General features: G+C 42.7%; 1 protein-coding gene across 2 annotated transcripts in view; it reads right to left on the minus strand.

Moving 5' to 3' along the window:
* LOC124721475 (ATP-binding cassette sub-family C member 4-like) overlaps window positions 1-18,627 on the minus strand; it is a 275,591-nt gene that overhangs the window by 174,952 nt on the left and 82,012 nt on the right. For both annotated transcript variants that reach the window (XM_047246470.1, XM_047246469.1), the window contains exon 5: window positions 9,870-10,095. In XM_047246470.1, coding sequence (XP_047102426.1) covers window positions 9,870-10,095 — 226 coding nt within the window. The remainder of the gene's footprint in view (window positions 1-9,869; window positions 10,096-18,627) is intronic.

An 18,627-nucleotide genomic window follows, 5' to 3' on the forward strand; every position in this document is an offset into this window, starting at 1 on the left:
GCATCTAATCGAATATTTCCAAGTCTGGTCACGTTTCCCTTCCGCCTGGTCGTCTGTTGTAACCGTGTAACTCACAGATAATATCAATGCAAAAATTAATACGTTATGAACCACCCATGTTGTTACCAACGTTGATGTTACCGGGCAGTGTATTTATTGGCTCAAGTGGGATGAGGGCCAATGACTCAGGACGTTAGTATCTTATAAATAATTTATTTTTGGAGCTAGTAAGTGTTAATGGAGCAACCTTAGAGAGATGCTGAGTTTCACTGTCTAATTAAAGCGGTGTGTTGGTCTCGTAGGAACGATAGTTGTGTCAAGTGAAGAGCGGTAGGATTACAGGTGAATTGCAGAAATGGAAGTGCAGTTTCGTGTGGTATTAAGGAAATGTTAGTGATACTGAAGTGAACATGAGCAAAAACATGTGCAGTTGGTAGTGAAGCACCGTTACAGGAATCTTCGTCCAGGTGAAGCGCTTATTGTATTATTGGAAGACACGGTGGGGATCGATAAGTGTGGTTGAAATGGAAGGTACTTTGGGCCAGCCATTAGTTGAGATAAACTAAAAGTAACAACGCATCACTTTTCACCTGGAGTGGAACCTTTATTGGGCTTAGCAACACTTCTTAAAGTTTGTAAGCGCCTTTAAGAATCAGCTCTTCGATTAGGTAAGCGGCTACTAAGACGAACAAAATTAATTTCATGGGCTGAAGCTATGGTAGAGTGTTTGCGTGTTACCTGCGCTAAGGGAACTTCGTTTATTAGGTAGAAGGGTGTGTAGTATCTGGCGGTTAGAATTAAGTCGCATCTGTAAAACTTGATCCAATACCCGTATGTAATATTTTCCGTTGTTGGTTAAGTGTAACACTCTTCTACATTTATATATACGAAGGGGTGCTGACAAGCAATGCATCCGAATTTTTTATGTGAATACTCTTAAACCTTTTTAAGTAAAACAAACTTTATTAACGTTCTACACCTTTATTCTCCATGTCTACAAATTTATTTCTCAACGTATTCACCCTGGTGACGAACACATTTCTCCTACCGAGAGACTAGTTTGTTGATACCATCACTGTAGAATGTTTGATTTTGTTGACGGAGCAACAACCTCATCTCTTCTGGCACCGCTGCTTCGCTATCAGCGACATAGTTATGTTACACACCGCAATGCTATACTCTACAATTCTGAGCCCTGTAGCGGCTGAATGCTGCAAATTCATTGATAAGCCAAAATATTAAGACCACTGCACGCCGTGGCGTTGGATGCCGCCGGTGACGTTGCGGAGACGTGACGCGGTAAGAAAAGTGTGCAAGCCGAGCAGACACGGAATGGGGTCACCCGATCGAAGATATGGGCTGCAAATAGGGAAATCCATTTAGATAAGTGACTCCAACAAAGGGCTGATTGTTATTAATATGCAGAGCCTGTTAACGAGTATCTCGAAAACGGCGAAGCTGGTCGAATGTTCATGTGCTACTGTCCTGAGCCTATAGAAACAGGCAGAAGGACACTGACACTAGCACTAGGAGCTAAATGGGTGGACGCCCACGACTCTTCACAACGTGGGGTTAGGAGGCTTGTCTACTTAGTAAACTAGGGTAGACGGTGATCTGTGGCATCTCTGCCGAAAGAGCAAAATTCTGGTGCACCCACAAGTGTTTCGGAGCACATCATTCATCGTACATTGTTGAACATGGACCTCCGCAGTAGACCACCTCTACGCGTCCATATGTTGACTCAGGTCGATGGTCGATGGTCGTCACCACAAACGTCATTATCGAGGCGAACGGTGGCTCGAAACGTACAGCGTGCCACTGACGCAGGCTGACGGGAGCAGTATTATCTATGGCAGAGATTTTCCTGCGCTTACATGGGACCTTTGGTCGTAATCGAAGACAGTTCATGCTTGATGTTTTTCCCCGGCGGCGATGTCATCTTTCACCAGTACAATTGCCACGTCTCGCAGCCAGAACCGTGCTGCAGTGGTTTGAGGAGCATTATAGTGAACTCGTGTTGATGTCTCGGCGACCAAATTCCTGTGGAACTCATCTGGGCCGCTATCACGTACCATCACCACGTACACAAATCAGCGGCCCGTTATTTACGCGGATTACATGACCTGCGCGTAGACATCTAATGCCAGATACCTCCACAAACCTACCAACAAACTGCCGAATCCCTAATACACAGAAGCAGTGATCTGTTTCGTTCCAAAGACAGAAAAACAAGCTATTAAGCAGTGGTGATAATGTTTTGACTCATCAATGTATGTAGACATGAAAAATGAAGATGTAGAATTGTCTATTTTATTTAAAAAGCTTTAAGAGTTTTCGCACAAAAAATTCGAGGGCATTACGTTTCAGCACGCTGTCGTACATGTATACTCTGCAAGTCACTGTATAGTGCATGGTCGAACGTTGTTGCGAAAAAGCATCTATCTCAGAATCACAAGGCGACGAATCTAATTTAACCATTGGAACTGGCCTCGGAGTGGAAGGTGAAAGATCGTAGTAACAATGATCAGCTTCGTGGTTTCATGTTTCAGCAAGCATTGTTGGCGGAAATGATGTTGCCCAGGTGGCGTAGCCAATAGCAAAAACACGGCATCGACAAGGGAAAATAAAATTTCAAATTAAATGAAACAAGCGTCCAAAACACCCGGCAAGAAGGAATCCAGTTCCTACAACGTAAGACTTAAATCAACATTTACAGCGCTATACCCGAGTAGAGTACCATGACTGATTGTGACAGTGAGTCGCAGGAAGACAGCTATTTCTTCACGGAAATTAAGTGAAAAATAAAATTTAAATCAGTTTCTGTATAATAAACAAAGATTCTGATGCGGAGAGTAAATTGAGCAAAAAATAATGCAAAAAATGTACAAGGGTTGCCCAGAAAGTAATGCACAGCATTTTTTTCTTCAACAATTCTTCATTGAACAGAATGAAAATTACACACACGAAAAAATGGTGTTTTATCTACACACCTAATTTTCCCACGTAATTTTCATCTCATTCTATGGCCTTCCTCCAACGAGAAACAAGGGCGTGTATGCCCTGTCGGTACCAATCCTTGTCCTGGTGGCGGAGCCAATACTTCACTGTGTGAACCACCTCCTCATTGTCCTCAAAATGTCTTCTACGAATGACATCCTTTAACGGTGCAAACAAGTGGATGTCCGAGGGGCCTAGGTGAGGTGTGTCAGGTGTGACAGCCGTGGAAGGTCTCCTCGACCGCTGCAAGTCGTGGAGCCCCGCCGAACCGCCTTCTGATGACCTCACCCTCCATGCCCAGCGACTAACTGTGGTTCCATCGACAGCAGATACTCCATAGACTTGGCACAAGCGTTTGTGAATATTCTCCAGACTTTATTTATCTGCAGTTAGAAATTCACGTTGCTTGTAACGAACATCACCCACGGACACCATTTTGAAACTGTCCTGCAGCTGTGCTACCTGTCGGGAGAGACGGAAACTTGGCGCGCTCTCTCAGGAGACTTCAAATAATATTTACATGACGTTTAGCATTCGTAGCATTGTTTTCGGCTGAGAAAAAAAAAGCGGTGCATTACTTTCTGGGCAACTCTCGTATTCAATAACTGAAGGGATCGGAGGAAGATAGTGTTAATCCCAGTGTGCGATTTGCACGGGGGGATGGGGGGGATTCCCCCCCTCCCCCCCCCTCTGCATCAGACCATCCCCTCCTCTGGTTTTAGTTTATGCATCCCAACCTGGGATGTTTATTTCCCACGCACTGGAGTAAAACTTTACATATAATTTAAATTTGTGGAACCGAACACTGAAAGTTTTTAATAAGTCTTACTATTAATACTATTAATATGTTTCAGTTTTCTATCATCAGAATAAGTACAGCTTTTCACAAGTGTGCCTCTACTTTTTGAATTCCCCTCGTATACCTGTATGTAGATGATTTTGTAAATAAGCTTTACTTTTAAAGATATAACATGGAATGGCTTTTCTGATTGTGCATACGCGTGAATAGTGAGTTTCGGCATTAACATCTATTTATAAATAGCTGTTTAACCATGCGTAACGCCACGATCCAAGCAAGTAACATATATAATTCTACTAATCCATTAAGGCATCCCCCCCACTGGTAAAAGCACAAATCGTACCCTGGTTAATCCACAACTTAGTAAGGATGGGTCTGATGACACTCTCTGTTGTGTTTTGCCGCGCGGGATTAGCCGAGCGGTCTTAGGGGCTGCAGTCATGGACTGTGCGGCTGGTCCCGGCGGAGGTTCGAGTCCTCCCTCGGGCTAGGGACTGATGATCTTAGCAGTTAAGTCCCATAAGACTTCACACACATTTGAACATTGTTTTGTTGTGTTTTTGAATGCACCATACGTTGGTAACATCATTCTCCATATGTACCGCTACAAAGAACTGTCCATTACATAATTTATTTTCCGTTATTGAATTTATATTCCTATCTTTGAATTTAATCAGACAAATAAGATATAGCAATTCAAATTATGCTCTTGTGGGTTAACGCTGTCTTCTGCTGACTCCTTCAATTCAGATAAGGGATAAGTTCAGACATAGCGTATAAGAAGTTTTACACGACATGTCACTGTTGCGTCAGAAAAGTTGCAAGAATCAGAGCATGCAGGAAGGTGGAGGTGGTGCCTGGGCGTACCCACGGCCACAGCACACTCACTGTCCTTGTGAGAGCAACTTTTCCGTAAGGACACCGTGGCCGCAGGTACGTTAGCTCGCCGGGACGGAAACCTTGCAAGCGTCTGCGAAGTGTCCCGTGTGGGAGAGAGCCGCAGATAACGTGCGTGTCTGCCACTGCGGCCTTGGCTCGCAACACCACGTGGCTTCCATTGGTACAGTGTGGCGCAACTCCGCTCTTCGCAATACCCAGACAACTCGGCGATAGCAGCAGTAGTGATGCGAATGTTCTGAGGCTAGTTCCTAAGGCGTACGGTCCTAGAGCGAGTATGGAAGGTACCAGGCAAGGCGATCAGTCTTCGGCCGGGAACAGAGATAGTATTGGTGTCAATGATATTACGTTATTGTTATGATGGAATGCGTTGCGCAATAAGGTTACGTCGGATCGCAGCGCCGGCCTGGGTGGCCGAGCGGTTCTAGGCGCTAAAATCTGGAACCACGCGACCACTACGGTCGCAGGTTCGAATCCTGCCTCGGGCATGGATGTGTGTGATGTCCGTAGGTTAGTTAGGTTTAAGTAGTTCTAAGTTCTAGGGGACTGATGACCTCAGAAGTTAAGTCCCATAATGCTCAGAGCCATTTGAACCATCTTTTTGGATCGCAGCAATTGGTCGTCATGTCAGGCGATGGATCTGTAGATCACACGTGTTGCGGAAGTTGCAGATCGCAGCGACGGGTCGCTGATTGTCTATAAATTCCAAGTGATTTGACTATTCGCCGCCTGAGTGTGGTAATATGGCTGTCTGGCTGCGACCCGTTTGCCTGTCTGGCGTAGTTGTGTTGTTTTGTCCTCACGACGCCGTTCTTTCTGGATGAAATAATTATTAGTGTCGCTTCGATATGACACCATCGTATAAGAACTTCACGTTAGAATTTATAGAATCATTTAGGGAACAAGAACTATTCTGAAAAATAAAGTCAAAGCAGAAATTCTCTTATTGAGAGAGGGTACAAATATAAAACCATTGATAACCTCAGTTTTTGCACTGATCGGTATTCTGAAGCTTGTGTCATAAAATATAAATTAATGGATAGGTAACGGCAATAATTACATCATACAGAGCTGCACATGATCACTGTTGGGTGTTCGTGGAACAACGCGATATTAAAATGTTTAAGTTCTAAAGAAAATGAAGTAATATTAAGTGGAAAATTTAATTAAACTTTTTTTTAAGACTACCTATTCTAGAGCTTAAGCCTTTTGCGATTTAATGTAGTCTATCGCTCCCTCATAAAATTAACAAGGGTGGTGGCCACCAGCAGCGCCACTACCGATAGCATTTTTATGCACATCTAAATATTGCAAATACAGAGTGTAAATAATTGTATTTAAGCAAAGTGACTAATAAATGAAAGACAAATTTAGGAATTTAAAATTATTTGCGAGATACATCTACATCTACATAGATACTCCACAAGCCACCGTACGGTGCGTGACGGAGGATATACCGACTAGACAGATGCGCACAGCAAATTTGGCACTGATGAAATACGTAACGTATTCTGTTAGATAGCCTACAGTCCCCGAGAGAAATGTTCTGAAACAAATTTAAAAAATTGCACCTCCTGTTATTTTTCTTTTTTTTCTACGAGTCTAAGACTACATACCGGGATCAATTGCCACTACTGCTAGGCATAACAGTTCATTTTCTATAGCAGAACTTGGCGAGACAGTTTCATTCAAAACATTGGTCGAAATTACTTGGTAAATAGCTCGTTTGTTGCTGCGTCGAGTAGAGCGACCAATTGTAGTCGGTATTGCTGCCTAATCGGCAGCGACATACCGCTCGTCTGTCTATACTTCGCATATTTCGTATCTAGCAGTAGATCACGAAATGAAGATACACACAAACTGATACTTACTGGCTAAACAGAACTTAAGATACTATTAAACGTGATACAAACGTGCCACGACGCACTGTTCGAATCGACTCTATGTTACTGGAGTCAACATACTTGCACATCAACGTCTTACCCGAGAATGGAGTAACCGTGCTGCTCGGAAAGAAGGGAGTATTTTCAAAACTAATGAGAGTAATCCGACTCACAAAAGTGGAAGCACTGATCCTACACACCTTACTGTCCGGAACTGACTTGCGACATAATGGATAAAATTGGGAAATTTGACGAAGTGATTACTTGACTGGAACAAACGTGGTAAGAAACTCCAGTATAAGAACTGTCAAGATGATCTTTGGCACACTTACTTTCTACTTATCATATTACACTTCCTGCAGGCGTGATTCTTCTCCACTACATTCCACTTTCTATACTTTGTGAGCTCTAAAGTGCAGTGTCGTGTTTGTATTGTTGATGACAGAAGGGAGAAGATGGAATTCAATGCGGGCACATAACCTACTGATACCTAAAATACAAAGTCGGCCGCTATGTTAAAGGTTCTGGCCGACGGAACGGACGAATCAGTACCAATTCTGGCACAATAAAATGGTTAAAATGGTTCTGAGCACTATGGGACTCAACTTCTGAGGTCATCAGTCCCCTAGAACTTAGAACTACTTAAACCTAACTAACCTAAGGACATCACGCACATCCATGCCCGAGGCAGGATTCGAACCTGCGACCGTAGCGGTCGCGCGGTTCCTGACTGAAGCGCCTAGAACCGCTCGGCCACCGCGGCCGGCAGATTTGGGGGGATAGGGTTCCTAGAACATGTAGTCATGGTTTGCTGTTTATAGAATGGGTTTTACAACTAGAACGCAATGACTAAACATCGACTCCCTTTAGGGATAAATTCAAACAGGCGAACCTGAGTAAGGCCTCAGACAACGAAGGTAACTACTAGAATTTAATAAGATATGTCGCTCTATAACAGTAAGACTGGGGGCCATGTGCGAAAACTATGCATTGTTTGTAAAACATAATAAAATATAGTAAGCATCTAGTACAAGCTGTTAAACAGTGAGTTCTTACAATAAATTTCTTGATCGCATTCACTTATGTCCAGCCAGAAGTATTGGGTTATGCAGTCCTTATATCAACGTTCCTAGTTTAAACTAATTGTAAATGGCAAAATACACTGATCCACATGTGAGTCACATCCAAGTTGACGAAAACTGCACCATTCGACGCTGTCAATTTCCCTAGGATACAAGTCTCGATGTTTATTCTTAGACTGTCACCCATTTCACAAATGGTGGTAGGTATCACCTGTCTTCTCCTTCTTCTTCCTTATATCTTTCATCCTGCCTGTGATCTGTTCCGTCTCCTACGTATACAGGGTGTGCTAGAAATATTTTGATAAAGTTTTAGAGAAGGTGGAGCACGTATTTAGGATTGAAAATTGCATAGCAATCCACGGACGCAAACGTCAGAGGTCAAAGATCGGAAAGGAACAAGAGACTGATTCATTTGAACCATTTATTGGACATAATGAGTACACATGGTGTACGACATGAATACAGCTCCGATTTTACAACAGATGCTCGAAGTTTGCACCATCAGACGCCACGCATGCCCGACACTGATAGAGCATTGACTGACCGACACGTTCGAACACAGCTAGAATTTCTTTGCTTGTAACAGCTTCGAAAACGATTTTGCGAAGAGATCCATTTCAGACACCACCGAATAGCGGTATATGAGAAATTCTATGACTCCCCACAGAAAGAAACAGGCTTGATAATTCCGGTGAGCGTAAGGGCCAGGGAACCGGACAACCACGCCCAACACGCCCAATCCATCGATGCGGGTTTGGCCTGTTTAAATGCCTACGAGCAGCCAGTCCAAAATAGGCAGGCGCCCCATCATGTTGGAACCACATCTGCTGGAGCATCTTAGAGCAAGCCGGAGAGAACCTATTTCAGAAGTGTCTGATAATTCGCGGGGGTCAAGAGGGATGGAAAAGGAACGGCCCGACTAAGCAGTCGCCGATCGAACCCGCACATACGTTAACTGCGAAGCTATGTTGTGCTGCGTGGTGCCACACTAGGTGTGGGTTTTCTGGTGCTCACAAATGCTCATAGCGGTGACTGAACACGCCATCCCTAGTGAATGTGGCCTCAACAGTGAACAACACTTAAGGTGAAAAATGCATATCTTGGCCACTTTGCTGCAGAAACCACTGTGTGAAACGCACACCTGCAGGATGGCCACCGGAGTGCAATATCTGCACTCTTTGGACATCAAAGGCATGTAAGAACTAGGCCTTCAAAAGACGCAGTCTTAAGTCCGAGGCAATAACACGTCTGTTGGTGCTTGGATTAATCACCACGGCATCCAACACACTTTCTTCGCTACGACCGAACGGGCCGATCGTGGCGTGCACTCACTAACCCTGCCACTTCCTAATGACCCGTACTCGCACAAGTTTCGATGCAGACGTGCAAACAAACTGAGTCGTAGCTGGTGTCTGATTGGTAAGCATTCTCGATACGTACTTCCAACGACTCGTCCGTTGTGCTCAACTATCCCACACATTAATAGCACGCCTGTAAGCTCACCGTTCGTACACCGTCCCATGCTCCTCGTATGATGGCTAGGACTCGAATGATGAAATCCTCACATTACCTTCCAGTACTCTCGTGTACAGAATCACGGAACGGCGTTCCCATCCTGTACTCTTGTGTGCAGCAGCATCTGGTCACGTACAACGACGATTACTGGCATGGACTGCTATGAAATTATCTAAGCTTATGATGCGCCGCACCTCCCCTAGAAGTTTTCCGCAACATTTCTGGGACACTCTGTATAATATGCTTTGTGTCCAAATGTAATACAAGGATCACTTCTTAGTTTACATTTTATTTCATAAACATTCTATATCTGCAGTTGATGTTCTAATATAATTTTTTCTAAGTGTGTCTTCTCCGATATAAAAAATGTGACATGTTCGAGATGCTTTAGAATGGCGAGGTAGCAGGATATGAAAATACAAATGCATGAAATGAAAATGTACTTCAGCGATCACACCGACACTCGCGTAGTGAATTAAGCAAATTATATTAAAAAAAATTGAAATCGATATAGGTAAACGCAAGTAAGGTAGTCGGACATTCCACTGAAACAAAGTTGCTCCGACTTGCTCAGAGTAATGAGAATGGGATGATCATGATAATAGCACAGAATCAATTTGATTCATTCCCAGATATACACGGTGAAGGTAAAAAAAAAATAAAAAAAAAACAGATACCGTAAACTAGGACAGATACCTTGCAGAGGCATTGTCAGGATGAATATACAGACGAATCCGATGATGGCTGCCTCCTGGAGATACTGGTAGAGGCAGAAGGTGATGACGATGACCTGCAGCACGCTGAGCCAGATCCAGTGGCCGAACTGCAGCGCCTGGTCGAAGCGGCTGACGTCATTCGTCATCAGGTTGAGGATCTGCCCGGTCGCTGCCTGATCCAGCTCCTGCCTGTTCAGTCGCAGAACCTGCACACACAAAACGATCCTCCTAATCGCGCTGTTGGCATTCTGGTCGGACGTTGTTGCTAGACTATTATAATTGCAGAGTACTTTAACCTGCAATCAATAACGCTCATTAAGAAAAGATAGAATTTAATGTCCCGCTGATACACATAATCAAGGTGTATTAATGTGACTGCCGTCTACGTTCGACGTCAAAGTACAATCATTCACAGACGGCAGGTGAGAGCACTCCAGTGGAGGGTGTATAAGGCATGTCGGGAGCACGCGGAAAAACACTGCAATCTTTGTCGTAATGCGGAAACGGAACCATTTATCTGACATCCAAAACGGAAAGGACCAAAGGGCGAAGCATTTCAGAAATGGCTAAGTCTGTAAACTGTTCGTGTGCCGTAGTGGTATACCGTGCACCCAAAATGGCGCAACCCAAAACCGGCGCCAAGGTAACTGTGGTGGGTCATGGGCCATACAGGACATGGATGAACGACGTCGGCGGAGGCATGTACGGGCGAATAGACGAGCAGCTGTTGAGCAACTGACTGCCCAGGTGAACGAAGGGGCTACCAATAGTGTCTGCTCAACGACCGTTCAGTGAACTTTGTTGCGTATGGGCCCCCATAGCAGGCGCCCTGTCCGTACACTCATGCTGACTGCTGTTCATATGCGACGAAGGCTGGAATTTGCAAGCCAATACCGCACCTGGACGTCCACTGCGTTGCGACAGGTGGCCTTTTCAGATGACTCACGTTTTATGCTCCATCGGACAGATGACCGTTGGCGTATACGGCCCTGCAACGATCGCTGGCTGGGTCCAGTCCGAAGGAGGGATCATTATTGTCTGGGGAAAGTTTTCGCGGTATTCCCTGGGTGATCTCGTCATTCTGGAAGGCACAATGGATCAACACAACTATACATCTATCCGTGAAGACCACGTCCACCCTTACATGCTGTCTGTTTTTCCTCGGCAGGATGCCGTAACGAGTAGGATAACGCAGCGTATCACACAGCTCGCAGTGTACGTGTGTGATTCGAAGAGCACCAGGATTAATTTACCGTACTCTGAGGCCACCTAACTTCCCGGATTTGATTCCAATCGAGAATCAGTGGGATCACCTCGACTGGGCCGTTCGCGCCGTGGATCTTCAACCGAGAAATCCAACGCAGCTGGTCACGGCACTGGGGTCTGCATGACTCCAAAGCCCTGTCGGTACCTTTCAGTACCTCACTGACACTTTTCCTCCACGTTTCGCAACGGTCCACGCCGCGAAATGTTAGTTATTCTGGCTTTGGAACAGTTATGAGTTAATGCAACTAGACAGTGTAGAAGTCCTTAAAAGTAGAGAACACTCCACGTAAAATGATTCAGGGAAACCACTGGGAAACCTAAGTCTGAATAGGAGAAGGGGGATTTGAACACCACTCATCTGGAATGCCATTCCAGTGTTTTGAATACTGCGCAAACGTTAGGAAAAACATCTTGTTTGCGCTCTTTATTAAAGAAATGTTCAAAAATACTTGTGACAATTTCTTTTTACAATTTCTTTTGAACTTGAAACTTCCTGGCAGATTAAAACTGTGTGTCGGACCGGGACTCGGAGCCGGAACCTTTGCCTTCTGGGGAAGTCTTGAAGATAGGAGATGAGCTACTAGCGGAATTGGAGCTGTGAGGACGAGTCGTCAGTCGCGCTTTGGCAGCAGATAGTGGACTTCTGTGACTTCTTAGACATTGTTTCCACCGCCAGGGTGTGCTGGATGTATTCGGATATCAATGAATAGTGAACTGTTTTCACTTTGTGTTCAGTGTACCATCGGCAGATTTACACTGTTCCCTAACACGTGAAGGTGTTAAACTATTTCATCTGTTGGGTCATGGTGGTCCCACAAAGGAAGGAAGGTTAGAGTTAACATTTTATTTCCGTCGATGCCATCAGAGATATAGCACAAGCTCGTTTTGATTTGGAATGTGGAAGAAATAGGATGTGGCCTTGTTTAAGGAACCATGTCAACTTTCGACACAAACTTATTAGATAAACTAGGAAAAAGCTAAATCAGGATGACCATAAGGGGATTTGAGCTACGTTTCTCCCAGATAGTGGGGGGGAAGTAAGGCAGATTATGCTTTAATGTCCATGGACGACGAGATCATTACAATGGAGCCTTAGCTCAATTTGGCCAATGATGGCTCAGGAAATCAGCCCTGCCATTTCAAATGGACCGTCCCACCGCCGGCCCGGGTGGCCGAGCGGTTCTAGGCGCTACAGTCTGGAAACGCGCGACCGCCACGGTCGCAGGTTCGAATCCTGCCTCGGGCGTGGATGTGTGTGATGTCCTTAGGTTAGTTAGGTATAAGTAGTTCTAAGTTCTAGGGGACTGATGACCTTAGAAATTAAGTCCCATAGTGCTCAGAGCCATTTGAACCATTTTGAACCGTCCCACCATTTACCGACCTGGAGAGAAAACGAAACTCTTGTGTCAGTATCACCAGATAGGTATGTGAACAGTACTTCTCCGGAAAGCGAGTACAATGCCTAATCCACTGCACTACATAACTTTGTCGGGAACACAAGTCCATTGTATTGTATACTGTGCCTGAACACTTGGCAGTTTTGTCTTCATAAAGATCGATATTATCGAAATGCCATCGTGCTCTTTCCATGTATTTACTTGCATATAGAAGTTTGTTTCTCTGATAACCTTACTTGTAGATGATGACTCTCCTCTGTTAACTGAAGTGTCGTGGGTTCTGCATCTGAGCATTGATTTAGAATTGTTTAAAAATGCGTTTTGTAAGCATCCACCTTAGTAGCTTACATATGGTTTCATGATGAGCCAAAGTTCTCAACGAACATAGGCTTCGTACTCTTGAGCAACAATATTTCCAGGTATTTGCAAGAACTGAGTGATTCGAATAATGACTTGTTACTCCTATCTTATTTCCAAGCCTAAGATACTGTGTTTTCAGTTTCAGTGTTCTTAAATTAGTATAGGCTACACGGAAAGTCGAGCAAAAACTGCATCACATGATATGAATCATACGGGGCCGTAGACGTTTGACTGCGCTGGATGTTGTGTACTTCCACCTCTAAATAAACTAATTCTTAATCTCTAATGAACACGATGTCGAGAGGTGTCTTATTTCCTTTTAGTTTCTTCTATTGGTCTGCTATGCTTCCGGTGGCTGTGTGTGTCGCACTCTTATTTCCTGTACCTGAGGATAGTTTTCTATGCAACAGACGTGCGATAGCGAGACAAAGCTCAAAGTCTGCGTAACAAATAACTGATCTATGAACATGATGCCTAAAACAAGTTTTACTTATTGCTGTCATTACCTTCATTTTACATAAAGGAGTATGCAGGACTCCCTGTCCATCATGGTGTACTGGTCAGTGGGCTAGGATGCTTGCTCGAGGTCTGTTTTATGCTGATTGAGATGTAAGTGCTCAATTGAAAGGTTTTGCTTTCATTTCAGGAAACGTAAGTTTCTGATCGTGTGACATGAAGCCAGCGTATCATTTTATAATTATGAGTCTTGGAGGCTACATGCTTATCTCTCATCGATACCTACTCGCCTCGTCAACACGTTGCTTACCTTGAGACTGAGCATTTTCTTTTTGTTTTCTTTTGCCTTATACGCTTATGGCTTCCTTGTGACCCGAGCACGAAGGGCAAGATTTCTGCATCGTGTTACATACCACATCCCAGTGTCGTGAGTACTTTATTCACTGAGGCAAATGTATTGCCAGTTCTTCGCAAAGCATACGAGATTCTGATCGGATGGACACATATTCATTATTTATTTATTTATTTATTAGCAATACGACTCTAATCTAGCCTGCATTGTAAAGTATTGATACTGTAAATAATAATGTTAGTTTCGGTGGCTAAGGCAGTCACGACTTACAGTCAGCCAACTGCCCGGGAGCCTCTCCTTGAAATTTTTGGATTTGTCTGTTTGGATATAGGAATCGTTTCTTATGTCAGATCCGACCCAGCTGTCGATACATCGTGTGAGAATTTCTTATTGTCACTTGCGGTCTCATAGAGACCCAAGAAACATCACAGACTACTGGACTTTCAACAACCCATACTTTTGTGAAAGTGGATCTGTTGTTAGCATTCGCACAGAGGTTCCAGTACAGCAATGAGATCAATGCTTCAGCAGACAGATGAATGTCACAGAGACCTGTAAACGGAAACGGCTTTTCGAACCAGGCCTTACGGTAGAGTTACATGCCACTAACGATCGACTAACTACGAACATAACACCGGTGCAGATGCATATCTCAGCTATTACCCAAAGAATGCCTGCTAGCAGTTTTATCCTAAAGTCAGGGTTATTTCATTTATTTGTACTTATTTAATTTTTATTCAGCTTGGTATCTATGTCAATGACACGTCATAGAATATTCCACATAATACACAGAAATCGAAATAAAATAAGCGCAAAGCAGAATAACATAAACGGAACCATGAATAACGGAAAGAAAATGGCACTGAAAAAAATTATAACAATTACAATAACACCGAACAAGAATTAACTTCATTTTACAAATTTTAATAATGACAAAAAAGAGAACAGGTCTGAGAACAGAATTAAGTGGATGTTCTGTGTATTATATTGACTATGTCACCTGTCGATCAAGAGTTGCTTATTTCTATTGATTTACTGTGTGTACTCGATGAAACATAATTGCAACGATAAAGCACACTTTTCACCGGTATTTAATTAATGTAATGCAACTTCTGTATAGTTAGATCGCGCGGAGAGGCATGTATACTATTAATTATTTCTATTAATGTTCATGCCCCTGTAAATTTTTATTTACGAAAATGTTTCAGTTTTGTATGATCTAATATGACTTCAAAGGAAATGTTAGTGAAAGCATGCTATATTTACACTTCAGCACTGACTACCACACTGTTTACGTCAAAAGCGTGTTCTGATTCGTCTTGTACACTTGAAGAGATGGTTTCTAGACCCTGCCAATAATGTGTCCTGTTTTACCTTCAAGATGGCGGCGAGCAGTAGTTCGGTGTATCATTCCTTGTGTGGTGACGTTTTCTGGGTAAATTATTAAATGAAAGAAGTAATCCACAATTATTCGTTTTGAGATGTAAATTATTATTTTTCACTAGTTTTTCAACACCAACTACTAATACATAAAGCTAATACTGATTGTAGCACATTGTTTAATCATGCCCAACACTTCGTCGAATATGATTCTTTCATTATTTTACTTGCAGAACTTACGTCTTTCTTGCACCCTCGATATTCTGTCCGAAATGTTAATTTTATCACTGTTTTTGCACGTACTCCCACGTCATCCATTGTGGAACCCTTCACTGCTACTGTCCGACCCATGTCTAAGTTGGCGTTGCTACCCTCAGGTGTGTTCATCCGCGTGGCACGCCGTAATCATATTAACAGATGGTAGGGGTTGATAGCAACAAAGCAGCAAAACATGCACCTTTCACTTGTACGTCAGAACAATTTTTTTCTTTATAACACTTTTATAATCAAACAGCTGCATCAAAGGGACTCTTTTTTCAGGGGGAAATTTAGGTATTCATTTACATACAAAGAATTTTAATGATCTATACATTAATAAAAATGTGAGGTGACATCCTGAGGTCTCGAAGGATGTGGTAATCTTACGCTAATATTTATTATTTTTGCAACGTAGGTTTCTGTTTTTGGCTCACTGTCTAGTGTTAGTGGCAAAGACATTACGTTTATATTAGTATGCGCTATAACATAATGCTACTAACGCTAGAGAATGGACTACAACCCAAAATTTAATCAAAAAATGATATATATTACTGCAGCAGTGGCAGAAGGTATGGGTTTTATAACAACATTCTCTAAATAATACGATTTCTGACTTGAATATGCTTTACCTTTCGCAAAAAAGGAGCTTAAGTTGCTTCAGCTACCGCTGGTGTCAAGTCAGTAATGAATACAAAGAAGAGTGTGGATCCACAGGACATCCCACGTCAAATTTCAGGTCCTCTCACAACGTAGATACATAATCTGGGAATCAGTATAAAATGTGTAGCACAAGGTATATTATCATATCACCGTATATTAAGGATTTTTTTCGTCTCATTACCAATGATGTGTTAGATAAACATCTATAAATATGTGTCTGTGAGTTGTAAGTAAGTTTTGCAAGTATCACAAGAGCAGTATGTTTATAACTATAGCGTATCCTAACACTGCTTGCTGATGCTGAGAAATAAAACCGTTTCACCTTGTTATAGTATCATTTTTATTTTACGTTTTAATAGGAACCCCTTACACTGCAGTCCATTTTCCTTGACATGCAGCTGTTATGGCGGCAAAAATGTATAGCCAGTGGACTGTCATCTACATGTCGTGGGTGTTCAGTTCTACATGTTGACGTTCGGTGCGCCTCCTACATCCCCTTCTTATCCATTGGGGCATTACGTAGAATTTCTCTTTATCGTTCTTTATCCTTCTCAACAGGTTTTAAGGGAGCGTTATCCACCCTATATTATTGCTTGCAAGACATACCCGTTGTTGCATGGGACGGACTATGAACGTTGCGGTCAGGAATAATCTGTTGTGTGTATCATGACTTGACTACAGTGAGTACAATTTTCATTACGGTTTCATCTTAGGTTTTGGATTATTTATTTTTTTACATAATGGTTTCCCCACTTGCATACAGCTGAAAATGCTACTTAAAATGTCGTGAAACCGGTATAGGCTAAGAATAAAAGAATTTTATAGCTGAGGCGGTTTTATTTCTCAACATGATTTATACTGCCCAGAATGAGATTTTCACTCTGCAGCGGAGTGTGCGCTGATATGAAACTTCCTGGCAGATTAAAACTGTGTGCCCGACGGAGACTCGAACTCGGGACCTTTGCCTTTCGCGGGCAAGTGCTCTACCATCTGAGCTACCGAAGCACGACTCACGGCCGCTCCTCACAGCTTTACTTCTGCCAGTATCTCGTCTCCTACCTTCCAAACTTTACAGAAGCTCTGCTGCGAACCTTGCAGAACTAGCACTCCTGAAAGAAAGGATACTGCGGAGACAAGGCTTAGCCACAGCCTGGGGGATGTTTCCAGAATGAGATTTTCACTCTGCAGCGGAGTGTGCGCTGATATGCAACTTCCTGGCAGATTTAAACTGTGTGTCCGACCGAGACTCGAACTTGGGACCTTTGCCTTTCGCAGGCAAGTGCTCTACCTTCTGAGCTACCGAAGCACGACTCACGCCCGGTCCTCACAGATTTACTTCTGCCAGCATCTCGTCTCCTACCTTCCAAACTTTACAGAAACACTCTCCTGCGAATCTTGCAGAACTAGCACTCCTGAAAGAAAGGATACTGCGGAGTCATGGCTTAGCGACAGCCGAGGGAATGTTTCCAGAATGAGATTTTCACTCTGCAGTGGAGTGTGCGCTGATATGAAACTTCCTGGCAGATTAAAACTGTGTGCCCTACCGAGGCTCGAACTCGGGACCTTTGCCTTTCGAGGGGTAGTATATCATGTCGGTGTTATAGACTGTATACACTGTTTGAAAGTGACTTGCCTGTACCATTGTAAAAATGATAAAAGGATGAATAAATATTATTATTATTCTTGTTTTCATCATTATTATTATTACTATTATTAATAAATTCTTCCAGTCAGTGGAAGACGTTAAGCAAGTAAACCAATCAACTTTTCTTTAGGTTCTTCTTGTTGTGCCAGTAGGCTTTCATTTTTTCCAAGAAGGTTTGTTTACGTTCTTCCGAGCACTTTGGTCTGTCCTGTTTTTGTTTCCGGTGCTCTGATGCAACTTCCTATTTTTCTACTTCGTGTCTGAACGTGTTTCTGTCTAAAATGACGGTTGCTGTTATGTTTTTGCGTTTTTGAAGTCCTTCCGAATTTCATTCAGCCAAGGTATTGAGTTCTTAAGTAATGTTCCATAGTCTGTTATCCTTTTTGTCAATCTCTTATCTTGTAAATTCCATTCGCCTTTTCGTAACATCAATTTCGATGTTTGAAGTATTTTCTGTTATTTTGAATGAGTGCAGCCTGCAATCGGCTTGGATATGTCTTGCTCCTAAAATTCTCCTAATGATATTCCTCTCTTTTTTTTATATCTTCAAGTTCGCTTTTTTTGTTCACTGGCGATGTTTTGCTTGTGTAGATGACTCTTGGTTTCATAACTGTGTTATAGTGCCGAATTTTTGTCTGTCTTGACATGGTTTTTTTTGTTGTAGAGCTTTTGGACGAACATCAATTATTATTATTAATATTATTATTAATACGTATACTACTGTTGTTATTGTTGTTCTGTTATTATTATTATTACTAAGAAGTGTACTGAAATGCAAGATAACAGCTATTTGGATATGATGAAAAAGAGAGAAAATATGACAGGATCTATTCAAAATTTAATTTGGAATTAGGAAATTGAAGACATTAATACTTAGTTTGACGTTGCACTGGAGTTAATCCCTCTTCGTCCTCCCAGTTTCATATCAGATTGCATGACATGCGCTGATGACAATCCGATTGTA

Source organism: Schistocerca piceifrons, chromosome X (assembly GCF_021461385.2).
Source record: "Schistocerca piceifrons isolate TAMUIC-IGC-003096 chromosome X, iqSchPice1.1, whole genome shotgun sequence".
NCBI lineage: Eukaryota > Metazoa > Arthropoda > Insecta > Orthoptera > Acrididae > Schistocerca > Schistocerca piceifrons.